The 21,687-nt window shown below is 37.5% G+C and overlaps 1 protein-coding gene across 5 annotated transcripts in view; it reads left to right on the forward strand.

The window, feature by feature from the left end:
• Window positions 1-21,687, forward strand: part of FGD6 (FYVE, RhoGEF and PH domain containing 6) — a 143,961-nt gene that overhangs the window by 47,004 nt on the left and 75,270 nt on the right. For all 5 annotated transcript variants that reach the window (XM_064283720.1, XM_064283719.1, XM_003405266.4 and 2 more), the window contains exons 4-5: window positions 9,935-10,002; window positions 10,091-10,121. In XM_064283720.1, the coding sequence (XP_064139790.1) occupies window positions 9,935-10,002; window positions 10,091-10,121 (99 nt within the window). The remainder of the gene's footprint in view (window positions 1-9,934; window positions 10,003-10,090; window positions 10,122-21,687) is intronic.

Raw genomic sequence — 21,687 nt, forward strand, 5'->3', positions numbered from 1 at the left:
TTTTAGGAGCTCCCTGCTACATAGTTTCTCTTCTGGTGTTTGTGCATTGTTAGTTATGGTGTGTATTCTGTTTATGCCATGTATTATTTAGTGATTTTTGAGAAACTATTTTTAGTAGTGTCCACTGATTTTCTTTTTTAATAACTAAAATGTCTCTTAGGATTTTTCCTTGTACTGCTACCCATTCTACTTAGATTTCTAGAAAGAAGGGGATTATATATGTTTTCATACTCAACCAAATCTTTTTAGGCATAGAATAAAGATTGCTGTTAATAGCATATCAGCATTTGCTTTGAAATAATCCAGTGGGTTTGTTGGGGTTGGAGTCACAATGTAAGTGAAGCAAGAGTGACCACGTGTTGATAATTGTTTAAAATGTGTGATGGGTACCGTTTCATTACTTTTGTATGAATTTGAAATTTTCCATTATAAAAAGTCTTTTAAAACCATGTTTTTTTAAAAAAAATTGTTTCTTAAAGGCATAATTTTAAGTAAAAAAAAAAAATTTTTTTTAACTTTAAGTTATAAAAATATTCAAATACCTGTTTTCATTTTAAATCACATTTCTTTAAATAAAGACATAATTAAGGTGAAAAAGTAATATATCAGCAGTATCCCCAGATGTTTTGGTATGGTACAATGAGATGGAATTTGAAGGGATTCACAGAGCATATCAAGTTACTGTAAAAACCTGTGTCACCTAATTCCATGTTATAATTTATCAATAGTTTATACTTCCTGTTTAAGGTATTTTGCTCTGTTTAATTCATTTTCAGATTTCAGCGAATGGCATATGCTGATTTTTACCTTCTGTATTATTGCTAGAGTGGAGTGGCTTTGGAGTGCAACTGTCTTGATTTAATTCCCAGCTTCACCACTTATGGTCTGGGTCCAAAACCAAACCAAACTTATTGCCACTGAATCGATTCTGACTCATAGTGACCCTATAGGACAGAGCAGAACTGCCCCATAGGGTTTCAAAGGAAGGCTAAAAATCTTTACGAAAGCAGACTGCCACATCTTTCTCCCATGGAGTGGCTGGTGGGTTCAAACCACCAATCTTTTAGTTAGTAGCCCAGTGCCTAACCACTGTGCCACTGGGCTCCTGGGTGCTGTAATTGATCAACCTTTATTCTCTTTGATGAAAACTCCAAGTTTTTTTTTTTTTTTTTCCTAACAGATACTATTTTCTATCATTTTCATCTGTATGCCTTACTTGAACCCTTTTCAGTTTTTCCCCATACTTTGTGGTGACCAAAACTAGTTTCCATATTCTACTAGGGATCTCACTGATTGATGGTATAAACGAAACTTCAAGGATAAATCTCTAACCTTTTAGTGTTACATATCTTCCCAGCACATCCTGTCATAACACTGCCTGGTTGACTTACCCATTTGTGATCAGTGGAGACTCCCAGGGTTCCTTCCTCTGTTTAAGTACCTGCCTTTCCTTTCTACATTTATATTATTGTTTTTGCCTTTAGTTGTGCCACATTGCAGTATTCCTGTTAAATACTCATCTTTTTTAATGCAATTATTTCTTCAATTAATCATGCATGTTTAACATTTTTGTGTGCGATACCTGTGTATTTTCCTGTTTAGAATTCTCAGCCATTCTGATGAACTTACCGTCTCTTTGTCTGAGACATCAGTACCCAAAACCAAACTAAACCCACTGCCATTGAGTCGATTCCAACTCATAGGGACGCCATAGGGCTTCCAAGGCTGTAAATCTTTACAAAAGCAGACTGTCACATCTTTCTCCCTCAGAGCTGCTGGTGGTTTTGAACCACCAACTTTTGGTTAGCAGTCGATTGCTTTACCTACTTTGCCACCAGGGCTCCTTGAGACATCAATAAAAAAACAAACCAAACCCATTGTCATCGGGTCAATTCCAACTCGTAGCTATAGGACTGAGTAGAACTGCCCCATAGGGTTTCCAAGGAGAGCCTCGTGGATTCAAACTGCTGACCTTTTGGTTAGCAGCCGTAGCTCTTAACCACTGTGCCACCAGGATTTCCTGAGATACCAATAGAGATAGTAAAATGGGCTAATTCTACATTGCTCGAAAGTTGTTAATCCATCTAACCTAGTCTCCTGAATGTTTCTCTGTTAAGTAATTTGCTTTCATAGTGGTTAAGAAGAACACAGTCTTTGGAACCAGGTTGTCTGGGTTCCCCCCGCTTATTAGCTCTGTGATCTTGATCCACTTATAACTTCTCTGTATCTTAATTTCCTCATCCATAAAAAGAGGAAGATTGTTGTAAGGATTAAATGATTATAGGCTGTTTAGAACAGTGCCTGACACAGGAGTGCTAATAATTCTTAACAATTATTTTAAAATTTTTATTTATTTTGTTATTGTTGAGAATATACGCAGCAAAGTGTACACCATTTCAAGTTTCTACACGCACCATTTAGTGACATTGATTACATTCTTCAAGTTGTGCAACCATTCTCTCCCTCCTTTTCTGAGTTGTTCCTCCTGCATTAAGATATATTCACCACCCTCTAAGGTTCCTATGTGATCTTTCAAGTTGCTGTTGTCACTTTTATCCCATATAGATAGTTCTTAAAAGAGCATAATGTTCAAGGCAGACATTTTTTTTTTCCTAGTAAAAAATGTCTGCCTTGAACATTATAGTTAAGCTAAACTACTGTTTCGTTTTAAGAAGACTTCAGGGGATATTTTTGGTTTAAGATTCAAAGATTATATCAGGGCAGCAGTTTTAGGTATTCATCCGACCTTCATTGCTCCAGGAAGTCTGGAGTCCATGAGAATTTGGAATTCTGTTTTGTATTTTCCTCCTTTTGATCAAGATTCTTCTAGAATCTTTGATCAGATTGTTCAGTAATGATAGTTGGGCAGCATCCGATTCTTCTGGCCTCATGGCAAAGGAGGCAATTGCCAATGGAGGCAGTTAGCCACACATTCCATATCATTCTTTTGTTCTGAGACTCCTTCTTCCTCTGTTGTGGACCAATTGTTGTGCCTTGGATGGCCACTTGCAAGCTTTTAAGACTCCAGGTACTATGCAACAAAATAGAAGGTAGAACAGAAGCACTAAATAAGTTATTAGGTCGGTTAACAGGAATGTCCCATGAAACCATGACTCTAAACCTCCAAACCAAGGAACCAAATCCCATGAGGAATTTGGTTGTACATAAGCAGCCTCTGCAGCTACTTTTTTTTTTTTTGTCATTGTTGGAAATATGTCCATCATACAACTTTTGCCAGTTCAACATTTTACTGGTGTACAACTTATTGATAGCAATTGCAATAAACAGTTGTCTAACCATAACCTTAATCAATGCAATATTTCCATCAATGTTGACCCTCCTTTCCCCCCTCTTACCTGCCCTTGGTAACCGCTAATAAGCTTTGTTCTCTGTACATTTGCCTTTTCTTGTCTTTTTGTATAAGTGAGGTCATATAATATTTGTCGTTTTGTGATTGACTTATTTCTTCAAGCTCCAACCATATTTTAGCATGTATCAAGACTTTGTTTCTTCTACTGGCTGAGTAAGTATTCCACTGTATGAATGCACCACATTTTGTTTATCCAGTCATCGGTTTATGGGCATTTAGGTTGTTTCCACCTTTTGGCTGTTGTGGATAGTGATTCAGTGAACATTGGTGTACAAGTGTCTGTTTGAGTTTCTGCTTTCAGGTCTTTTGGGTATATACCTCGGAGTGGATTTGCTGGGTCGTATGGTAGTTTTAGTTTTTTGAGGAACCACCACACTGTTTTCCACAATAGCTACACCATTTTGCATTCCCACCAGCAAGGTTCCAATTTTCCAACATCGTTGTTTTCAGGTTGTTTTTTTTTTTTAACTTTAGCCATCCTATGGGAGTGAAATGGTACCTCATTGTGGTTTTAATTTGCATCTCTTTGCTGGCTAATGGAGCTGAGCATCTTTTCATGTGTTTGGTAGCCATTTGAATGTCCCCTTTGGTGAAATGTCTGTTCATGTCCTTTGCCCATTTTATGATTGGGTTATGTGTCTTTTTGTTGTTAAGTTGAAGTTTTATATTTATTTTGGTTATTAGATTCTTGTTGGATATATGGTTTCCAAAGATATTCTCCCAGTCGGCAGATTGTTTTTTTTTTACTTTTCTGATAAAGCCTTTCGATAAACAAAAGTTTTTAATTTTCATGAGGTCCCTTTTATTTATTTTGTCTTTTGCTGTTTGTTCTTTTGTTATTATGTTACATAATCCATTGTTAAAAGATAGGCCTGACAGTGTTGCCCCTGCTTTTTTTTCTAAGAATTTTATTATTTTAATTTGCACATTTTGGCCCTTAATGCACTTTGAATTTGTTTTTGTGTATGGTGTGAGGTATGGAACCTGTTTCATTTTTATGCATATTGAAATCCAGTTTTCCCAGTACCATTTATTGAAAAGACTTTTGTTTCTCTGTTGAATGAACGTAGCACCCTTTGTTAAAAATCATTTGACCAAAGATATGGGGGTTTATTTCTGGACTCTTAATTCTGCTCCATTGATCTGTGTGTCTGTTGTTATATCAGCACCAGGGCGTATTGATTACTGTTGCTGTATGAGAGAAAACAAACCCATTGCCATCGAGTCAATTTCAACTCATAACGACTCTATAGTGTGTTTTAAAATTAGGAAGTGTGAGTCCTCCTACTTTGTTCTTCTCTTTCAACATTATGTTAGCTGTTGACGGCTTCTTTCCATTCCATCCCATATAAAATTGAGGATTAGTTTTTCTATTTCTGTAAAGAAGGCTGTTGGAATTTTGATCAGGATTGCATGGAATCTGTAGATTGCTTTGGGTAATATTGATATCTTAACAATATTAAGTCTTCCAACCCATAAGCATGGATTAAGTTATTATTATTGGTTTATATGAAAATAAACATGGGAAACCTTCAGCACCTCAAAGCAAGTTTTATGTAACCTGTTTTAGGTTCCTAATGCTGCTGTAACACAAATACCACAAGTAGGTGGCTTTAAGAATAGAATTTTATTTTCTCACAGTTCAGGAGGCTAGACTTCCGAATTCATGGCCTTGGCCCTAGGGCAGGATCCTTGTTTCTCTCAACTTTTGTAGCCCCAGCATTCCTTGGCTTCTGAGTCTTCCCGTTTATGCTTGCTTCTGTATCTAACCTGCTCTTTTTAAAACTCAGAAATGATTAGGTTTAGGACATACCCTACACTGATATGCCTTCACTAGGATAACAGCAAAGACCCTATCCCAAATGTGATTATATCCACAGGCATAGGCCTTCAGATTCCAAAATCCTTGTTTCAGTCCCAGCTCTCCCCTTAGTAGTTGTAGGAACTTTGTCAAATAATTTAAAAAAGTCAACGAGTTCGTTTACACCAATTGACTTCCCAACCTTTTCTTTTTCAAATCCTTCTTTGTAAACTAGTTCATGTGGTATTATACCCTAATGAAAAATGGGATGGGGAAACAATGAGACTCATGAGAGACTTGTCTTTTAGAGGTTAATCATGCTGTCACCTCATCTTTGGAATAACTTAATGATAAATAGATGTTTTTCAAGTAGGCCTGGATGTTAATTTGTTTTATTTTGTTTTTGTAGAACTCTTGAGTAGGATAGCAGAGGCCTTTGAATAGTTCTATGAAAAAGTAATGGATAAATTTTACTGGAGTTTACTTGTAGTGAACAAATATGAAAAGAGAAGAACACAGTTAAGGAATTATAATGCTAGGCTATTATCAAGGGATGGAAACATAAAACTGGATTTCAGATCAAATGTTCTGCTTTGGAATTTGTTTGACTTATTTTACGACCTTAACATAGTAATTTCGTTTGTTCGTGGCTCAAATTTCAACTTCACGGCAGTGTACTTTTAGGAGATACTGTTCTTTAACAGGCAGTCCGCTTTGAAATGCGATAAAATTTAAGTAAGGATTCTCATTAACTCAAAAGTTGAGATGCCAAATATGGCTCCTCCCAAGGCCTTATCTTCGAGTGGGGTGTGTTTTTCCATCTTCAGATGACTTGGGTCAGAATCAGTCATTATTTTTACAAGTTGGAGATGATATAAAGATTTTTTTAAGTTATCTCTGACTTACTGTCTAGATTGAAAATAATTGTAATCATTGAATCATTTTCTAATAGTTAACTATTCATCTTTAACTCTAGTTTAAAAAGTAAGGTGGGTAGTAGAATACATGGAAAAGAACTTAATTATCTAGCCCAATCCCCTGCTTTTGCATGGATGAAATATTTATGAGATTTTGGTTCATTTGAGTTTACATTTTCAGGTTACTCAACACAAACTTAAAAGCAGTGTGCTCAGGTCTTAGGTTCTGAGAAGGTGGCGACCACCTTTGTACACATTTGCTTATTCATGAATATTAGTTGCACAGTGGGCCAAGCACTGTGCCACATGCAGAAGGATACGTAGGGAAATAAGATCGTAGACTAGAGGAAATTCATACTTAGTAAGCAAGGAAGTACAATCCATTGTGTTAAACCTTATAAAGATGACACAAATGAGAGAGTAATCTTATCCTTTGGAGGGCATGGGGAGAGAACATCAAGGCAATCTTCACAAGCTTTTCAAGCAGAAAACCTTTGAGTGCTGTCTTAAAGGATGAGTTGGAATATGAGAGGCAGAAAACTTTGGGGAGAGGGGAGGGTGGTGGGGGGCAGTCAAAGCCCAAGGAAAGGCATGTGCAAAGGGGCAGGCATAAAAGAGCAGAGCACACTTGGGATTGCAAAACCAAAACCAAACCCACTGCCATCGAGTCAATTCCAACTCATAGTGACCCTATAGGACAGAGTACAACTGCCCTATAGAGTTTCCAAGGAGCACCTGGCAGATTTGAACTGCCGACTTCTTGGTTAGCAGCTGTAGCACTTAACCAGTACGCAACCAGGGTTTCCAGGGATTGCAAGGTGGTTCCAGTTTGGCTGGAGTAGGGAGAACACAGTATGGAGAAGGAAAGAGACTAGAGAAGGTGACCAGACACGTTGTGGAGTGCCATATACACATGCAAATGAGAGTTTGGTTTTTGTTGCTCATAGGTGATAGGGAGCTACCAGTGGGGTTTAGGCAGAGGATTAACATGATGGTATTTTCATTTTAGAAATATTACTCTGGCAGCAGTGTGGAGAATGGATTGCAGTAGGGTGTGTCAAGGAAACCACTTAAGTTATTGCTGTCATAGGCAAGTCATAAGGAGGCAGTGTTGGAGGAGAGGAAAAGATCAATTAGCTTTAAAGAAATACTCGGCAAGACAAACTGACAGGACTTGACTCAGTTGTGATGATGGAAGCTGGCAGTAAAGACAAGATAGAGGAGTCTAGATTTCTGGCCTTGATGAGTGGGTACCTACAGCATCTAGCCTGCAGGCACTCCATGGCTTGTTTAAAGAGTGACCAAAGATCATCAAATGCTTTATTCTTTGTAAAGCTTTTCCTGAATTATACACTGTGGCCTGATTGTGATCTTTCTCTCTTTCAAGATGTCAGCCTGTTCCATAGTTGTCCTTATATATAGTTATTTGTATATTTGGTTTGCTCTCTTTATTTACTTGTTATTTATCTTTCATTTCCTCTTCTAACACCCACTTCTATGTCCCATCTCAGACCCACTGAATCAGACTTTCAAAAAGAGTTACCTGGGAATCTGAAAGTTAAGCTCTCTGGTGATTATAACGATCAGTAATGTTTTCAAACTCAGCTGTAAAACAATGAATCAACTGAAACTGAATCTGTTTTCTTCTACTAACCTAGTATTTCATCTCATTCACCCCCACGATGTCAACTACCATGTATGAGCCAATGGTTCTCAATATGGCAAAAAAAAAAAAAAGGGAAATTCTCCTTTACATTTACTATATCTCACTGATTTGTGAGAATGAGGATGATTGCAATAATAAGATCTAAATTTTAACACGCTATAAGATCTTGAGGAATTCACTTCCAGTTTATTCCCTTGAATAACGCTAAGTAAATAAAAGGGTTTTAATAATATATGTAAAGTGTATAAGCAGACACACTTTTAAAAAATTATTATAATTTTCAGAAGGGCTTCAGCCACACTTAGCTTGTTACAGTTAAACTGCAGCTATTTTTACACCTTGGTTTTGACACTGAAATTTTGGAAGCAGATTAAAAAAAATTATTATTTTTTAAATAAAGAACTAAGATAGTCTTTGTCCCCACAAGTCGATGCTCAAGTAAGCAGCCTCACTAGGATCATTTGTGATTTCAATTTAGGAAGAAGACTACTTTAGAGAGGTCACTACCATTATTTTTTTTCCTGTGTCATTTCACTAATGACCGACTATTTAGACTGGCATGGTCACTTTTTATGCTTATTGTGACATTGTCCCAACTGTGCCCTGGGCAGCACAGAACAACTGTGCCCTGGTGTTGCCAACACCTGGTATTGCCAACACCTGCAGAGAGGCCTTTCTATAACCAGATCTGACACTTGTTTTCATAGAAATGTCAGAGCCTTTTCCTTTTAATGGCAGCAGTCATACTTTTAATGGAAGGTGAGAGATCTAAAATTTTATAATCGCTTATTCCTTATTTATTCTTATAAGGAATAAGCGATTATTCCTTATAAGAATAAAAGTGTTCAAATCTTCCTTCAGAATAGAAGTGGAAAGAAAATCTCTTTTTCTCCAATCCCCTGGAGCCAAAGCCAGATCTATCAGTTGTTGTTATCTGCTGTTGAGTCGGCCTCCAACAGCAGATGACCCCATGCACAGTGGCACAAAAAGTTGCCCAGCCCTACACCATACCCATGATTGGCTCCAGATTAGACTGTTGTGATCCATATGGTTTTCACTGGCTGGTTTATGCAAGTAGGTCATTAGGCTTTTCTTCTAGTCCATCTTAGCCTGGAAGCTCTGCTGAAGCCTGTTCAGCATCATAGCAACATTCAAGCCTCCACTGGTGGATGAGTGGTAGCTGCACATGAGGTGCATTGGCTGGGAATTGTACCCAGGTCTTTCACTTGGAAGGCGAGAATTCTACCACTGAACCAGCACTGCCCCCAGATCTATCAGTATTTAAAAGAAAATAGCAACAACAACTATCACTCCCCTAAATTTTGAAACCTCTTCCTTCCAAATAAAAAAACCAAACCTGATGCTGTTGAGTTGATTCCAACTCATAGCGACTGTAGGAGAGAGTTGAACTGCCCCATAGGATTTCCAAGGAACGGCTGGTGGGTTGAAACTGCCAGCGTCTTTTTTAGCAGCCTGAGCTCTTAACCACTGTGCCACCAGTGCTCTTCCCTAGTCACCTTTATTTTATTTCAAATGTGCAATTTTTTGTCCTCACTAGGGCGTTTGATTTTCACACAAAGCAGTATACATTAAGAGGCTTTCATTGCAGTTCTTCAGAATAAAACTCCCTTGACTCTAGAAGCATATTTCTAAAATATATTTTAAGGAAATTAGCGGAGCCTGTGGCTTTAATATTGACTTATGTTTCGTATAGACTGTGAAGAGGAGCCTTTTTCAGACTACACTTAAGTTGTCTGACTTAGAATAGCTTTACTTACAGTGAAGTTCTCTTGTACCTCTTACTGCATATTCTTAAATTACGTGTTTGTACACAAAGTACTCAGGTTCACGTGGTATCTGTCTATAGGAGCCATTTCCTCTGTAGAGTGTGACTTTTCAGTTTTGAGCCATTGGTAGCTCCATCAAGCCTCTGGAGTTCCTTAGGGCCATCTGTCAGTCTAGCGCTGCTGATGGTGAGGCTTACTAATTGCTCTCACCTCCTTCTGTATCCTGGTTTATTCCTTGTCTCATTTTCACGTCTGCCATTTGAGATATTATATAGTATAAAGTGAGTGCTGATAGGAAACTTATAAGTCTCAGAGTTAGAACTTGTATCTCACTAGTTCAAAGCTGAACTACCTTTATGAGTTCACACCTTCTTAATGTCCTCTTGTTCACAGGGTGAAGATACTGGAATGAAATGTAAAGTTCATCATATTGCCAAGGAGATTATGAGCTCGGAGAAAGTGTAGGTATAGGGTTTTTAATTCAGAAGATTTTTTTCACCCATTGGTTCATTTAAAAAACATTTCTTTCATTGCTGTTTTTTTTTACAGGTTTGTGGATGTGTTAAAACTTTTGCATATTGTAAGTATGAGTGAATATTTTCTTCAAGTCTAAGACTATCTCCTTTTACATCTTTTTCTACCCCAGAAAGTTTTCAGCATAACTAATTTAAACGAATCCCAGCATATACATGCATGTGATTTCTAATTCATGTTTGTTTTTTCAGTTTCACATACAAGTGTAAATATAGAAATTTTCTAAAATGTATGTTTCTCATGTGTGTGCAGATATACCTGAATGCTTTCTGAAAATATGGAGCCTTTATATCTGCATCTCCAAAATCTTCAAACTTTCTCTCTTTGTAATAAAGAGTTTTTAATGTGATATTATTTCCTCTTGGCCATTTGCAGAAGATATCCTATCAGTAGAATTTTGTAGTAGCAATGAATAAAGATTGTCATGATGATTGTTCAAAACTATTCTCCCCCTATGTGAATAAGCTCCCAGAAACAGATACTTAAAATAGACATTTTTTACAACTTTTAAAGTTCTGTTTTGCATTTTTATAGCCATCAGCTTGAATGGACCTGTTGAGAAACAATTATGTTTAGTACATATTCACTTTTGTCATGCATTCCTTTATACCTGCAAGTTTTTACAAGTTTCATTAAGCATTGGTAGTTAAAATGTTTTTACTGTTACTTTATGCCAATTATATTTTGGCAAGATATTCAGACTTAAGAAAGGTGTAAAGTAGAGGAAACAATGAAGAGAGAAATTGAAATGAAAATTCATTTTGATGGTGTAATTATTAACATCATCTTAAACTTAATTGCTGAGAAATGGTAGAGTTGCAAAATATACACCCATTTATGGCTCTGTAAAGAGTGTCATTATTTTCAGTTTTTTTTCCAAATAGATATATATGAACATGAATTGCGAGGTATACTTTGGATGATTCAAGTTCAGCAGTGATTCCTTTGTGCTCTATACTTGGTCCAGTGGAAAAATGCAGGCCTAATTCTTGTGTGAAAAATCTCCAGCTTTGGAAGCATTTTCTGAAAACGTTGTTAATATTTCTGATACATTTGAGAAATTATTGCCCTGTGAGTAGTTCCTCGTAACTTTTGACTGTTGTTAAGTTCTTTTTTATAATGAGTTAAAAAACCCCGCTACTATAGCATTTGGTCCCCAGTACTTTAAATGACAGAATTTAGGCCGTTTAAAGTAATTTAATGAAAGGTAGAACATTAAAAGTATTTAATTTGTTGAGTTTTAAGTTTGTCGTTTAGAAACTTTTCAAAATAAACTCCATGTACCTTTGCACTTGTGCCCTGAACATGGCTATATTATAAATAATTGGAAGAAAGAAAAAAAAAAAAAACCAATTTCTGAAAACCTCAGACCATATTTCTAGGACAAGCAAGTTGTGTACCTATCTTTTCTGACAGACATGTTTAAGTAGAAGTAGAAACTTCCCAAGAAAATTTTAACCATCTGTAAATTAATTGCTAAGTTCTTAGAGGGGGAAAAAAATGGACTTTGGAGTCAGGAAGACTTGCATTTGAACCTCAGTTTACTATTTCAGCAAATCCTGAATGGAACACATGTTGAGGATATAGTTATGAACAGAGTTTCTGCTCTCATGATGCTTATATTCTAGTTCACTGCTTCTTGAATTATTGTGCTGAAGGACTGGATTTTTTTTTTTCTTTTTCCCCTTTTAATCTATGGTGGACCAGTACTTTTGTAAAATACAATAAAAATGTCATGGCCGTGTCAAATCAATATAAAAGTTTATGATCCTTATTCTCACTTTTTGACTCATCCCTTGTAGACCAATGACAAACAAAATATGCAGGTCACTTCCAGTCTGGATCACACTTTGAGAAGCATTGCTTTAGTGGATTCTTTTTTTTTTTTTTTACCAGCTGTGTGAATTTCAGAAAATAGTTTAACCTTTTAAATCTTGTTTTTCTCATCTGTAAAGTGGGGTTATTAATATCCCTCTTTCAGGAATACAGTATATGAAAGAGTCTAGTACTGCACATGACATATTGTAGGCTCTCAAGTTACTTTTCCTTTATCCTCTTCTTCCACTTCCCTTGTAAAGCGTCAATGAGTGGGAAATATTCATTCTGCTATTAGAAGGCAGTAGACTTTTTATGATTCTGCCCTTTCAAATGTCTTTTTTGTTTCTCTAATAAATTTTTGTTTTAATGAAGAAAGTTCTGATTCCAGTAGGTAGGGAGACGGTTATGATTTACCACTTTATTCGTTATTTTAAAATCTGTATCCCATTCACACCTCTATATTTTGGGAACAAATCATAAAAGCTATAATGAGTAGGCAGTCAGACCAAAGTATTTCCCATATCATCTCTAGGTCTGATGGATCTGATAGATTCTCTTGGCCTCTTCCCAACTGCTGTGGAACAGAGCAAACCATTCTCAAACCATCCTGACCTGTACATTTTCAAAACCTTCACCTTTAATGTAGGAGTGAGAGTAGATCATCTGCCAAACTCTTAGAGCCCAGCTCTAATGGGTGTCTTAACAAGAGTACATCAGCCAGGTTCTGAGCCATTACTAGTTATGGTATTCACCTGGGGTAATGTGGATGAAGCCAAAGGATCTCCTTGTTTCTCTCCTCCATTCTTACTACCTTATTAAAGCTCACATTTACTCTTCTACCAAAGGTACCCCATGAAGGCAGCAGATGGATAGCTTTAATTATGAGCACTGCTACTATCTGATTTCATCTAAATGAATTGACCTCAGTGTTATATAATAGACTATTACTGCTTTTAAATATATAAATTAACAGGATTTAGATAATCCAATGGGCTTTTTTTTTTTTTTTAATCAACCAGGTGTCCAAGTGGCTTGCATTGTTTCAGTTATTTACAATTATATTCATGATTTCCCATGAATATAAGAGACCCTAGAACAGCACTGTCTAATAGAACTTTCTGTGATGATAGAAATGTTCAATATTTGCACTGTCTGATATAGTAGCCATATTGTTAAAATTTAAATATGCTGTTGTGGCACGCTAACACTTCTTTGTTTGGTAATAGGTAAAATATCTCATAGGAAATGTCTTCAATCTAAATTTAAGTATGAATTTTTATCATGTAAGCAGTTACTACATTGGGAGGACTTACACGTGGATGGAGGGCGACACAGTTTAAAATATACACAAGATTCTAAGAACCAGCCTGCTCAATTGAGGATCTTGATTCATTATCTGATGTTGATAGGAAAACGTTGAGCCCATAGAGGCAATAGCAAGACTTTACAAGTAATGTTTTATGGGTCACATGCTTTGTGTTATTTACCGTAAGCACCTGGATTTTGATGTAGGTTTTTTTTTTTTTTAGCTTTTTTCTTACCATTTTATTTGGTGTGGATTTTTAAAAAATACATATTGACTCTGAATTAATACGTTATTGAGTCCAAAGAGAAAGGAGATTCTTAAAAGTCAGTCCTTCCCTTTTAGTAAATGGTAGCAGCATTCACATAACTGCCAGTCACAACACTAGAACTCGTTCTTCATTACTGCCTCTCATCCACCTCTCCATCAGCAAACCTGCTGATTCTGCTCCCTTTTTGCTGCCACCAACCGAGTCTAGAATATTATCATCTCTTACTCCAAATACTGCACCAGCTGCCTGTTTCCATTTTTGCGCCCTTTCCAATCTTCTTCTTTTATAGTTTTAAGAGTGATTTTCTTAGAATATATATTATAGCGTGTCACTGCTCTACTGAAAACCGTTTAATGATTCCTGCTGCATAAAGAATAGAATCCAAGCTATTTACCAAGGCCTTTTTTTTTTTATGAGTAGGGTGGCCATATGTCCCAGTCGGCCTTTGACAGCCTTGGTTATTGCCTTGGCATGATGTTATTAATAGACTTCCCTCCACTCTCAGGATGATCCAGTTTGGACAGTAAGCTGTGGTCCTCTGCTTATGAGGTGCTTTGTGATTTGGCCTCTGGTAATAAGATGAGACATTGGAGAGAGAGGTGCTCTCCCACTTTTTTACACTCTTCTGGCCACACTGGCTTCTTTTCAGTTTTTAGTTCAGTGCCAAGTTTATGCCTGCCCACAGCTTTTGCCAGTGTGATTTCCTGGAATGTCCATTCTTGCTTTATTTTCCTCAAAGCTAGTCCTTGCCTTTCCTTCTGTTTAGGATAACTTAGCTATTCTATTCTCTTAACTTCCCTGTGTTTGTTTTCTTCTTAGTGTTTAATATATTTTATATATTTGTCTGTTTACTTCTTATTTTTTTGTCTCCTCCACTGAAAATGTAAGCTTAGTGAGGGCTAGGATCATATATCTCAGAAGCCTACAACAGTTCCTGTCGAATGGTAGTCACTTAGTGAATATTTGTTGAATAAATGAATATGACTATTTAGTTAATAGTTAAGAATTCTGCCTCTGCCATTAACTTCATACCTTTGGACAAATTAGTCAAGCTTTGGTTTCTTCTTCTGGAAAATAGGGATAATAATTACAATGCTAATAATATCACATAAAGTTGGTAGGATGGTTAAATGAGATTATGCAAGGTAAATGGTAAGCACTTAATTAGTCTTCATTGAAGGCTAAGAGGAATGGGCCTTCCATATGAAGTGCTGTATTTATAAATTATTTATATGAATATTAAAATCGTAGTATTTAGTTATGACATTACCAAATAGCCTTTTAATCAAATCAGTCAAAATAGACTTTGTTCATTAAATATACCCTGTATCTCCTTCTCTGCCAGAAAGTAAGCTCCATGAAGGCAAGGATTCTTATCTGTTTTGTTTATTGTTGTATCTCAGTCAATTAATGTCTGTTGAATACATGATAAAATAAAAAACTGTTCAGTGGGTTTGGCAAAACTCTGGTTATTTAGAGTTGTTTTCCCTGTTTCTGGCGGATGTTGTCCAACCCAGAGATTGCTATTACACTGTATGTAAACGCACAGTTTAAAGATGCAACCCCCCTAGACAGCTGATGTAATTAAGTACAAATGATACAGCGGATATTTTTGTTACTGTTGTTACCTTATTTGCTTTCTGATGGGAGGTAGGTTTAATAAACATTTCTATAAAAGTAATTTATAAATATCTAAATACCATGATTTTTTAAAAAATAATTTTGAAAGGGCAGATCATGATCAGAGAGTTTGGGGTCTTTTGGACAAAAATGGGCTGTCAACAGCTAAGTAGTACTAGTAATAAAACGTCTTTACTTTGCTGATTTCTTTAGGCTGGAATATACACTGTTTAAAATTTGAGAGATTCCTTAGTAAAATCCATAGAGCTAGAGGAAAAAGTCTGTCTAGACATTCACATGTCTATTAATCAGTAAACAGGATGTTTCTTTTGTTTTTAAAAATCCATTATAAAAGACTACCCTCATAGAAGTCCCCAGTTCTCATGTTTCTCTTTTTGAGTCTTGTGAACCGTTTAATTATCATTTATTTATTCTTTAGTTGTAAAAAATTTACCTTTAGCGTCTATTGACATGGCTACCAAACCTTCACTTTTGAGCAGCTTCCCAAACATGGGGACTGTCCTTCATTAAGTGAAGTACATTGTTCAGAATGCCTTTGTCTTACTGCTGAGGTGTTTGCTTTCCTCACCTTGATTTGGTGTTTCCTTTTCTTTCAGAGTAAACCCTGGTGGCTTAGTGGTTAGGTGCTAAGGCTGTTAACCAAGAGGTCGGCAGTTCGAATCCACCAGGTGCTCCTTGGAAACTCTATGGTGCAGTTCTACTGTGTCCTATAGGGTCACTATGAGTCGGAATCGACTCAACGGCAGTGGGTTTGGTTTTGTTTTTTTTTCTTTCAGAGCTCTTTCCAAGCTTTCAAGGATTTGTGGAGCTTAAATTATCTTACTGTGATCATTTTAATTAACCAGGTCTTCTGTAATCAAATAAATAGATTTCTATTGAGCACTCTCTATGTGTCTTGTGGCATGCGAATCAAGTTACATAATTATCTCTTTTAATCCTCATAACAATCCTCTCAAGTAGATGTAATTCCTATATTTTTTAAATGGAGAAAGTAAGCTAACTGCCAAAAGGAACCCACTACTAAATAACAAAGCCAGACTTTGAATTCTGGTCTGTCTGAGCCTTTGCTCCTAGTGATTATTTAGAAATTATACAAAAGATATTTCTTGAAATCTCTACCATGCTTTATGTAGGAGAAGGTGTATCTTTGGGTATATTAGCTTCTCTTCAGAATTCTTCAGGTTTCCCAGGAAACCGGGGAAATTCGTAACGTTATTAAAGCAGGTTGAATACCTGAAATAAATGGTTGGTTTCAATCATGTTTTGTACAGTTTTGGCATTGATGATTATGCAGGAAATCACCAGGTCTGAGCAAATCTCAAGGGAGGAATAATTTCACCAGCGAAATATTTTCCTTTTAAACAAATCAAATAATGTGGGGACTTTCCCCTTTTATTTCATAGTTTCACACGCGTTTCTCCATATTTATCATGGCAGTTTGACCTCAGCAGCTGCTTTGGTTTTGCTTAATATGAAATGATTCTTAATGCCCTTCATGAAGGCGGGGAGCCCTGCAGAGCTCCTTGTCTGTCCATATGTCCATTTGGTCTTTGTAATTCACTATGTCGTGATAGTGGTTAAGTAATGCCCTAAGGTCAGGAAGCCCAGGCAGGACAGCTGGTGATTAAGTTGAATACTCCTCTTTGACACTGGAGATGTAAAGCCTGACCTGATGAACAAGGCCATCTGTTTTGTGCTTCATTGCCTCAGATGTTCATACTCTATTTTATTTGCATTGATTTTTCTTAGGTTTTACCCAAGTGAGCAGAGCTAGTAAGACTAGTATGTTAATGCCTCAAAGGAATTGAGTGTTTTTTAAAGTTGATCTGGTTCTTATTTGTAGGTTTTCTGGGAATTATTAAGAATAATATTATGATATATTTCTATTTCAGAGGCCCCTTACCATTTCTAAAAACGCGAAATTGAACATTTGGATGTGGCCAGAAACTAGAGTGTAGGAGGCTAATTTTGCATATAGAATCTTTAGTGGGTTTTATGTTAGAAGAATACACTGAAGTATATATACTTGGTACCAGTAAACTTTGTAGCTTGCCTATTGTTTTCACACTTGAGCCCCCCTCCCTCTCTTATTTTTAATTTCCCAGCTTTTCCAGTGTGAAGAAGCATGCTCTGGGTCCAGTTTCTGAAGTGCTTAGTCCTGCTATTTTCATCCTCACTGATTTAGTGAAGGAGACGTTGGTGAATTTAGGTTCTCCTGCACAAATATAGCTCTGCTTCTGGCTCTTAAGTGTCATCACACTGTCCCAAATTATCCTGGCTGTTAACATTTAGAAAAATAATCAGACATATGTTGCAATAATCCCTTCTATAAAAAAAGACATTTTCTCTTTCAAGTGGCACCAGTTCTAGAAATGGTTGAGGTTCAGGAAGAGCTGAGAAGTAAAGATTCTGTGTGTAGTTTCTGCATAAATTGGTTACGTTTGGCACCGGGATCTGGCACCAGGACCATAGCACATTGCTTTCAGGGAATGGTGGCCTGAGAGGTGAGGGAGTAAGATAGGTGCTCAGGACTGTTGCATATGGTTATGGAGGCTGTTAGTTGCAAGTGAGGTTCTTGGCATGAGTTGCATCTGTCTGGGTGAAGGGATGCCCTTTTCTGTTTTCAAAAAGGCAGCATGAAGATAGGCCATGGCCCTGGTAGTGCTTACTTTGGAATATATAACTAAGTCCTAGAAATAGTTTTTAATAGATGTATAAAAATGGCATGGTGGAGGCATCTCACCTCCTAATCTGACTTCACAAGCGGGGAGGAGAATCAACAGCCCAAGGCTGCCTCCTATGAGGCAGAGGTCAAACATACCTCTTCTTTCCAACCTTTTACCAAGTCTGACATGAACTGTCCCTTGCACGGCACTCTGTACATCTCTGCTGGGTTCAATAATTCATTGCAATGGCCACACAGAACTCACAGACAGTACTCACAATTATGGGGTTTATTAGGGAAGTAACAGATTGCAGTTCAGAATCCAGAACGACTCAGGATACAGTTCTTCAATCAGGATAGCCTCTTCTCAGCCATGCCAGCAGACAGGCCTCTGTCTGGCCTTGAGCCCCTCAGCCCCTCGGCCCCTCGGCCTCTTGGCCTGGCCTCTGCTCTACTCAGGCAACTGTTAGAAAACTCTTTAGCTCCACCAATAAATGCCTAGAGGCACCTCACTCCACCAGCAGCCAGCAAGCCTCCTGCCCAAAGGCACTCAGCTTTTCTCACTCTGTGTACCTGGAAGCCCACGACTGCGCCATCTCCTGCTGCTCTCCTGGTTCTGCTCCCTCTGCTGCCACCATTTCTCTGCTGCTGCTTCTCGCTGTCTTGCTGCCTCTGGTGTTACAGCTCTCTCTGTTTGTCACCTGGGTCTAGGAGGGTCTCAGCATAGGAATCCCACGTCTAAAGGACACACACTGCTCCCAACTCTTCTTGGTGGAAGTCGGGTCCCTGCTGTTTTGTGGGATTGCCTATCTTTTAAACCTAGCGGGATGGCAAAACTGGCCAATTCCCTCTTTAGGGTTCCATGCACTTTATTTGCATAGTCCCATCCCCACAAGGTTGCTGTGCACCTTATTTACATTATTAGCAAAGTATCCAATTCCCTGGTGGGCTACAAGCAGCCCATTTTCACAGTCCCACCCAATTACTGTATGGGAGTCACAAAGACCATGGCTAGAACGCCCATGTCCACTGTACATAGCCGGATATAAAGTCTAAATTCTCAGAGTCTTTATTAAATGTTTTCTTTTGTTCTTTTAATTATTAAATTTCTATTTTATTCTAAAGTGCTACTCAGAATTTTAAAAAAGACATCGAGGGCCATTAGTTCATCCATAGCTGCTTACAACCATCCAGTTGTGATGGAAAAGATAGTATTATCCCTGGTATGTGACAGAGGCCTTCAGTTAAAGGCAGCTATATCACCAATTAGCCCAGTTTGGATTTGGCTGGCCTCTGTTGAATGTGTCTTAAATAAACTAAGTTTCTTGTTTGGCAGTGTTGGCAGACATATGGAATGTAGAGTTTGGCAAAAGCTGTGTCAAACAAGGCCCTTAAATTATTTAGCAACTAAGGTCTACTGTCCCTGTCATGGCTGATGAAATACCTTCCAACTGGAAAGCAAAAGTAGTCTTGCTGCCTAGGGACAAACATATTCATCACTTATTCTACAAACAGAAAGGGCAGTGCTTATTGCTTTGCTAAACAAATAGCTCTTACAGCTAAATTATATTAATCACTGAACTGGTTTTGAAAACATTGCTATAGAAGATGTTTAGCTGTTGTGCTTTGAATTATTGGGAAAGGTGTTTGTGGTACGTAAATGTATTCCCTTGTTTTGCCTGATAGGAGAAAAATCTAATGACTTTCTAATGTGATAAGGAGCTCTATTTTCTCTTAGTAAATGTGAATGCTGATAGAAGCAAGCTGTTGGGAGGTGGAATATGGCCAGATATCCATTTGGTTTCTGGAGCCCTTTTGTGTGGCTTTTTGGATTGAAGCTCATAAAAGTTAAAAATTCATGTTTTGTGTTTTAGTAATTAGTTGTACAAGTGAGTTTTTTTAGTTATTGGTGTAATTAGTTGGTTCCTTTGGACTAATATGGCTCTTGGACCAAAAAGTTAGCCCCAGGTGCTGAGGCCTAAGGAAAGTTTTTTTTTTTTAAGCATTTGTTAGAATAAGAGGATTTTTGTTTTCTTTATGTTGAGGTGTAATTCATAGTGAAGGCTGTAATATTTGATCTTCCTCAGTAAATGCTTCAAGTCCTCTTCACTTTCCACAAGCAAGGTTGTGTCATCTGCGTAATGAGTCTTCCTCCAGTCCTGATGCTGCGTTCTTCATATAGTCCAGTTTCTCAGATTATTTTGCTTAACATACAGATTGAATAAGTATGGTGAAGGATACAACCCCAACCCACACCTTTTCTGATTTCAGACCATGCAGTATCCCATCGTTCTGTTCAAAGGACTACCTCTTGATCTATGTACAGGTTCCTCATGAGCACAATGAAGCGTTCTGGAATTCCCATTCTTCACAATGTTATCCATAATTTGTTATGATCCACACAGTCAATAAAACACAGGTAAACATCCTTCTGGACTGGTAAGCAACATCATAATAAATGCAGAAAATATTGAGGTCGTCAAGGATTTCATTTCACTTGGATCCATAATCAACGCCCATGGAAGCAGCAGTCAAGAAATCAAATGATGTATTGCGTTGGTTAAATCTGTTGCAAAAGACCTCTTTAAAGTATTGAAAAGCAAAGATGTAACTGTCAGGACTAAGGTACCCTTGACCCAAGCCATGGTATTTTCAGTTGCCTCATCTGCATGTGAAAGCTATACAGTGAATAAGGAAGACCAAAGAAAAAGTGATGCCTTTGAGTTATGATGTTAGTGAAGAATGTTTGAATATACCATTCACTGCCAGAAGAATGAGCAAATCTGTCTTGGAAGAAGTACAGCCAGAATGCTCCTTAGAAGTGAAGATGGCGAGTATTCCTCTCACATAATTTGAACATGTTATCAGGAAGGATCAGTTCCTGGAAGACATCATGCTCGGTAAAGTAGAGGGTCAGCGAAAGAAAAAGGAAGAGTCTCAATGAGATGGATTGACACCGTGGCTGCAACAGTGGGCTCAAGCATAGCAATGATTGTAAGGATGGTGCAGGACCAGGCAGTGTTTCATTCTGTTGTCCATAGGATTGCTATGAGTTGGAACCAACTTGAGGGCACCTAATAACAACAAACATAAGAGAATTTGACTTATCTAAAATAGTCCTGGTGGTGAAGTCGTTAAGAGCTACAGCTGCTAATCAAAAGGTTGGCAGTTCGAATCCACCAGCCATTCCTTGGAAACCCTGTGGGACAGTTCTCTGTCCAGTAGGGTCGCTATGAGTCGTAGTCAACTAGACAGCAGCGGGTTTGGTTTTTGTTTTTTTTTTTAAGTAGACATACTTCGGGAAAGAAATGCTTTCATATATTTTTGAATCATATGTGTATATGAAATTTTTATACTTCAGGCAGCAGAAAGAAGCATAAGAACTAAATCTTGGTTAATATATATATGTGGGGGGCAACTGTTAAAGCATCAGGGGAGAATTCAGTATCTTTTTATTTGATTTTCCCAATGAATCTCTGAAGGAGAAGCATCTTGAAATAGGGATTGTTATTGGGCTTAGCAGCCTAACTGTTGGGAACCCCATGTACAGGGGATGGACATTTGTGGAAATGTGGAAATAAAGATAAGGGTAGATAAAGTCTTTTTTTTTTTTTTTTTTAGATGAAGTCTAGTAGAGAGTCTTGCTTATCAAACCTTTTCCTTCAGATTTTAATTGAAGCTACCATTTCTAAGAAAGAGCAAACAAGTGTTCGGTTTTCAATCCTGTGGGACAGATCCCACTATTGTTTTACTTGTATCTTTAGGCCCACCCTCAGTGGATGGTGAAATAAACACAAATAGTGATCTCCTTCCCCTCCTTTTCCAAATTCTCCCTTCCCACCATTTCCAAGTCCTGTTTTTAAATGAGATATATAGGGAATAGTAGATGAAAAGGAAGAATACATGAAGAAAAA

Source organism: Loxodonta africana, chromosome 4, assembly GCF_030014295.1.
Source record: "Loxodonta africana isolate mLoxAfr1 chromosome 4, mLoxAfr1.hap2, whole genome shotgun sequence".
In the NCBI taxonomy this organism is placed as follows: domain Eukaryota; kingdom Metazoa; phylum Chordata; class Mammalia; order Proboscidea; family Elephantidae; genus Loxodonta; species Loxodonta africana.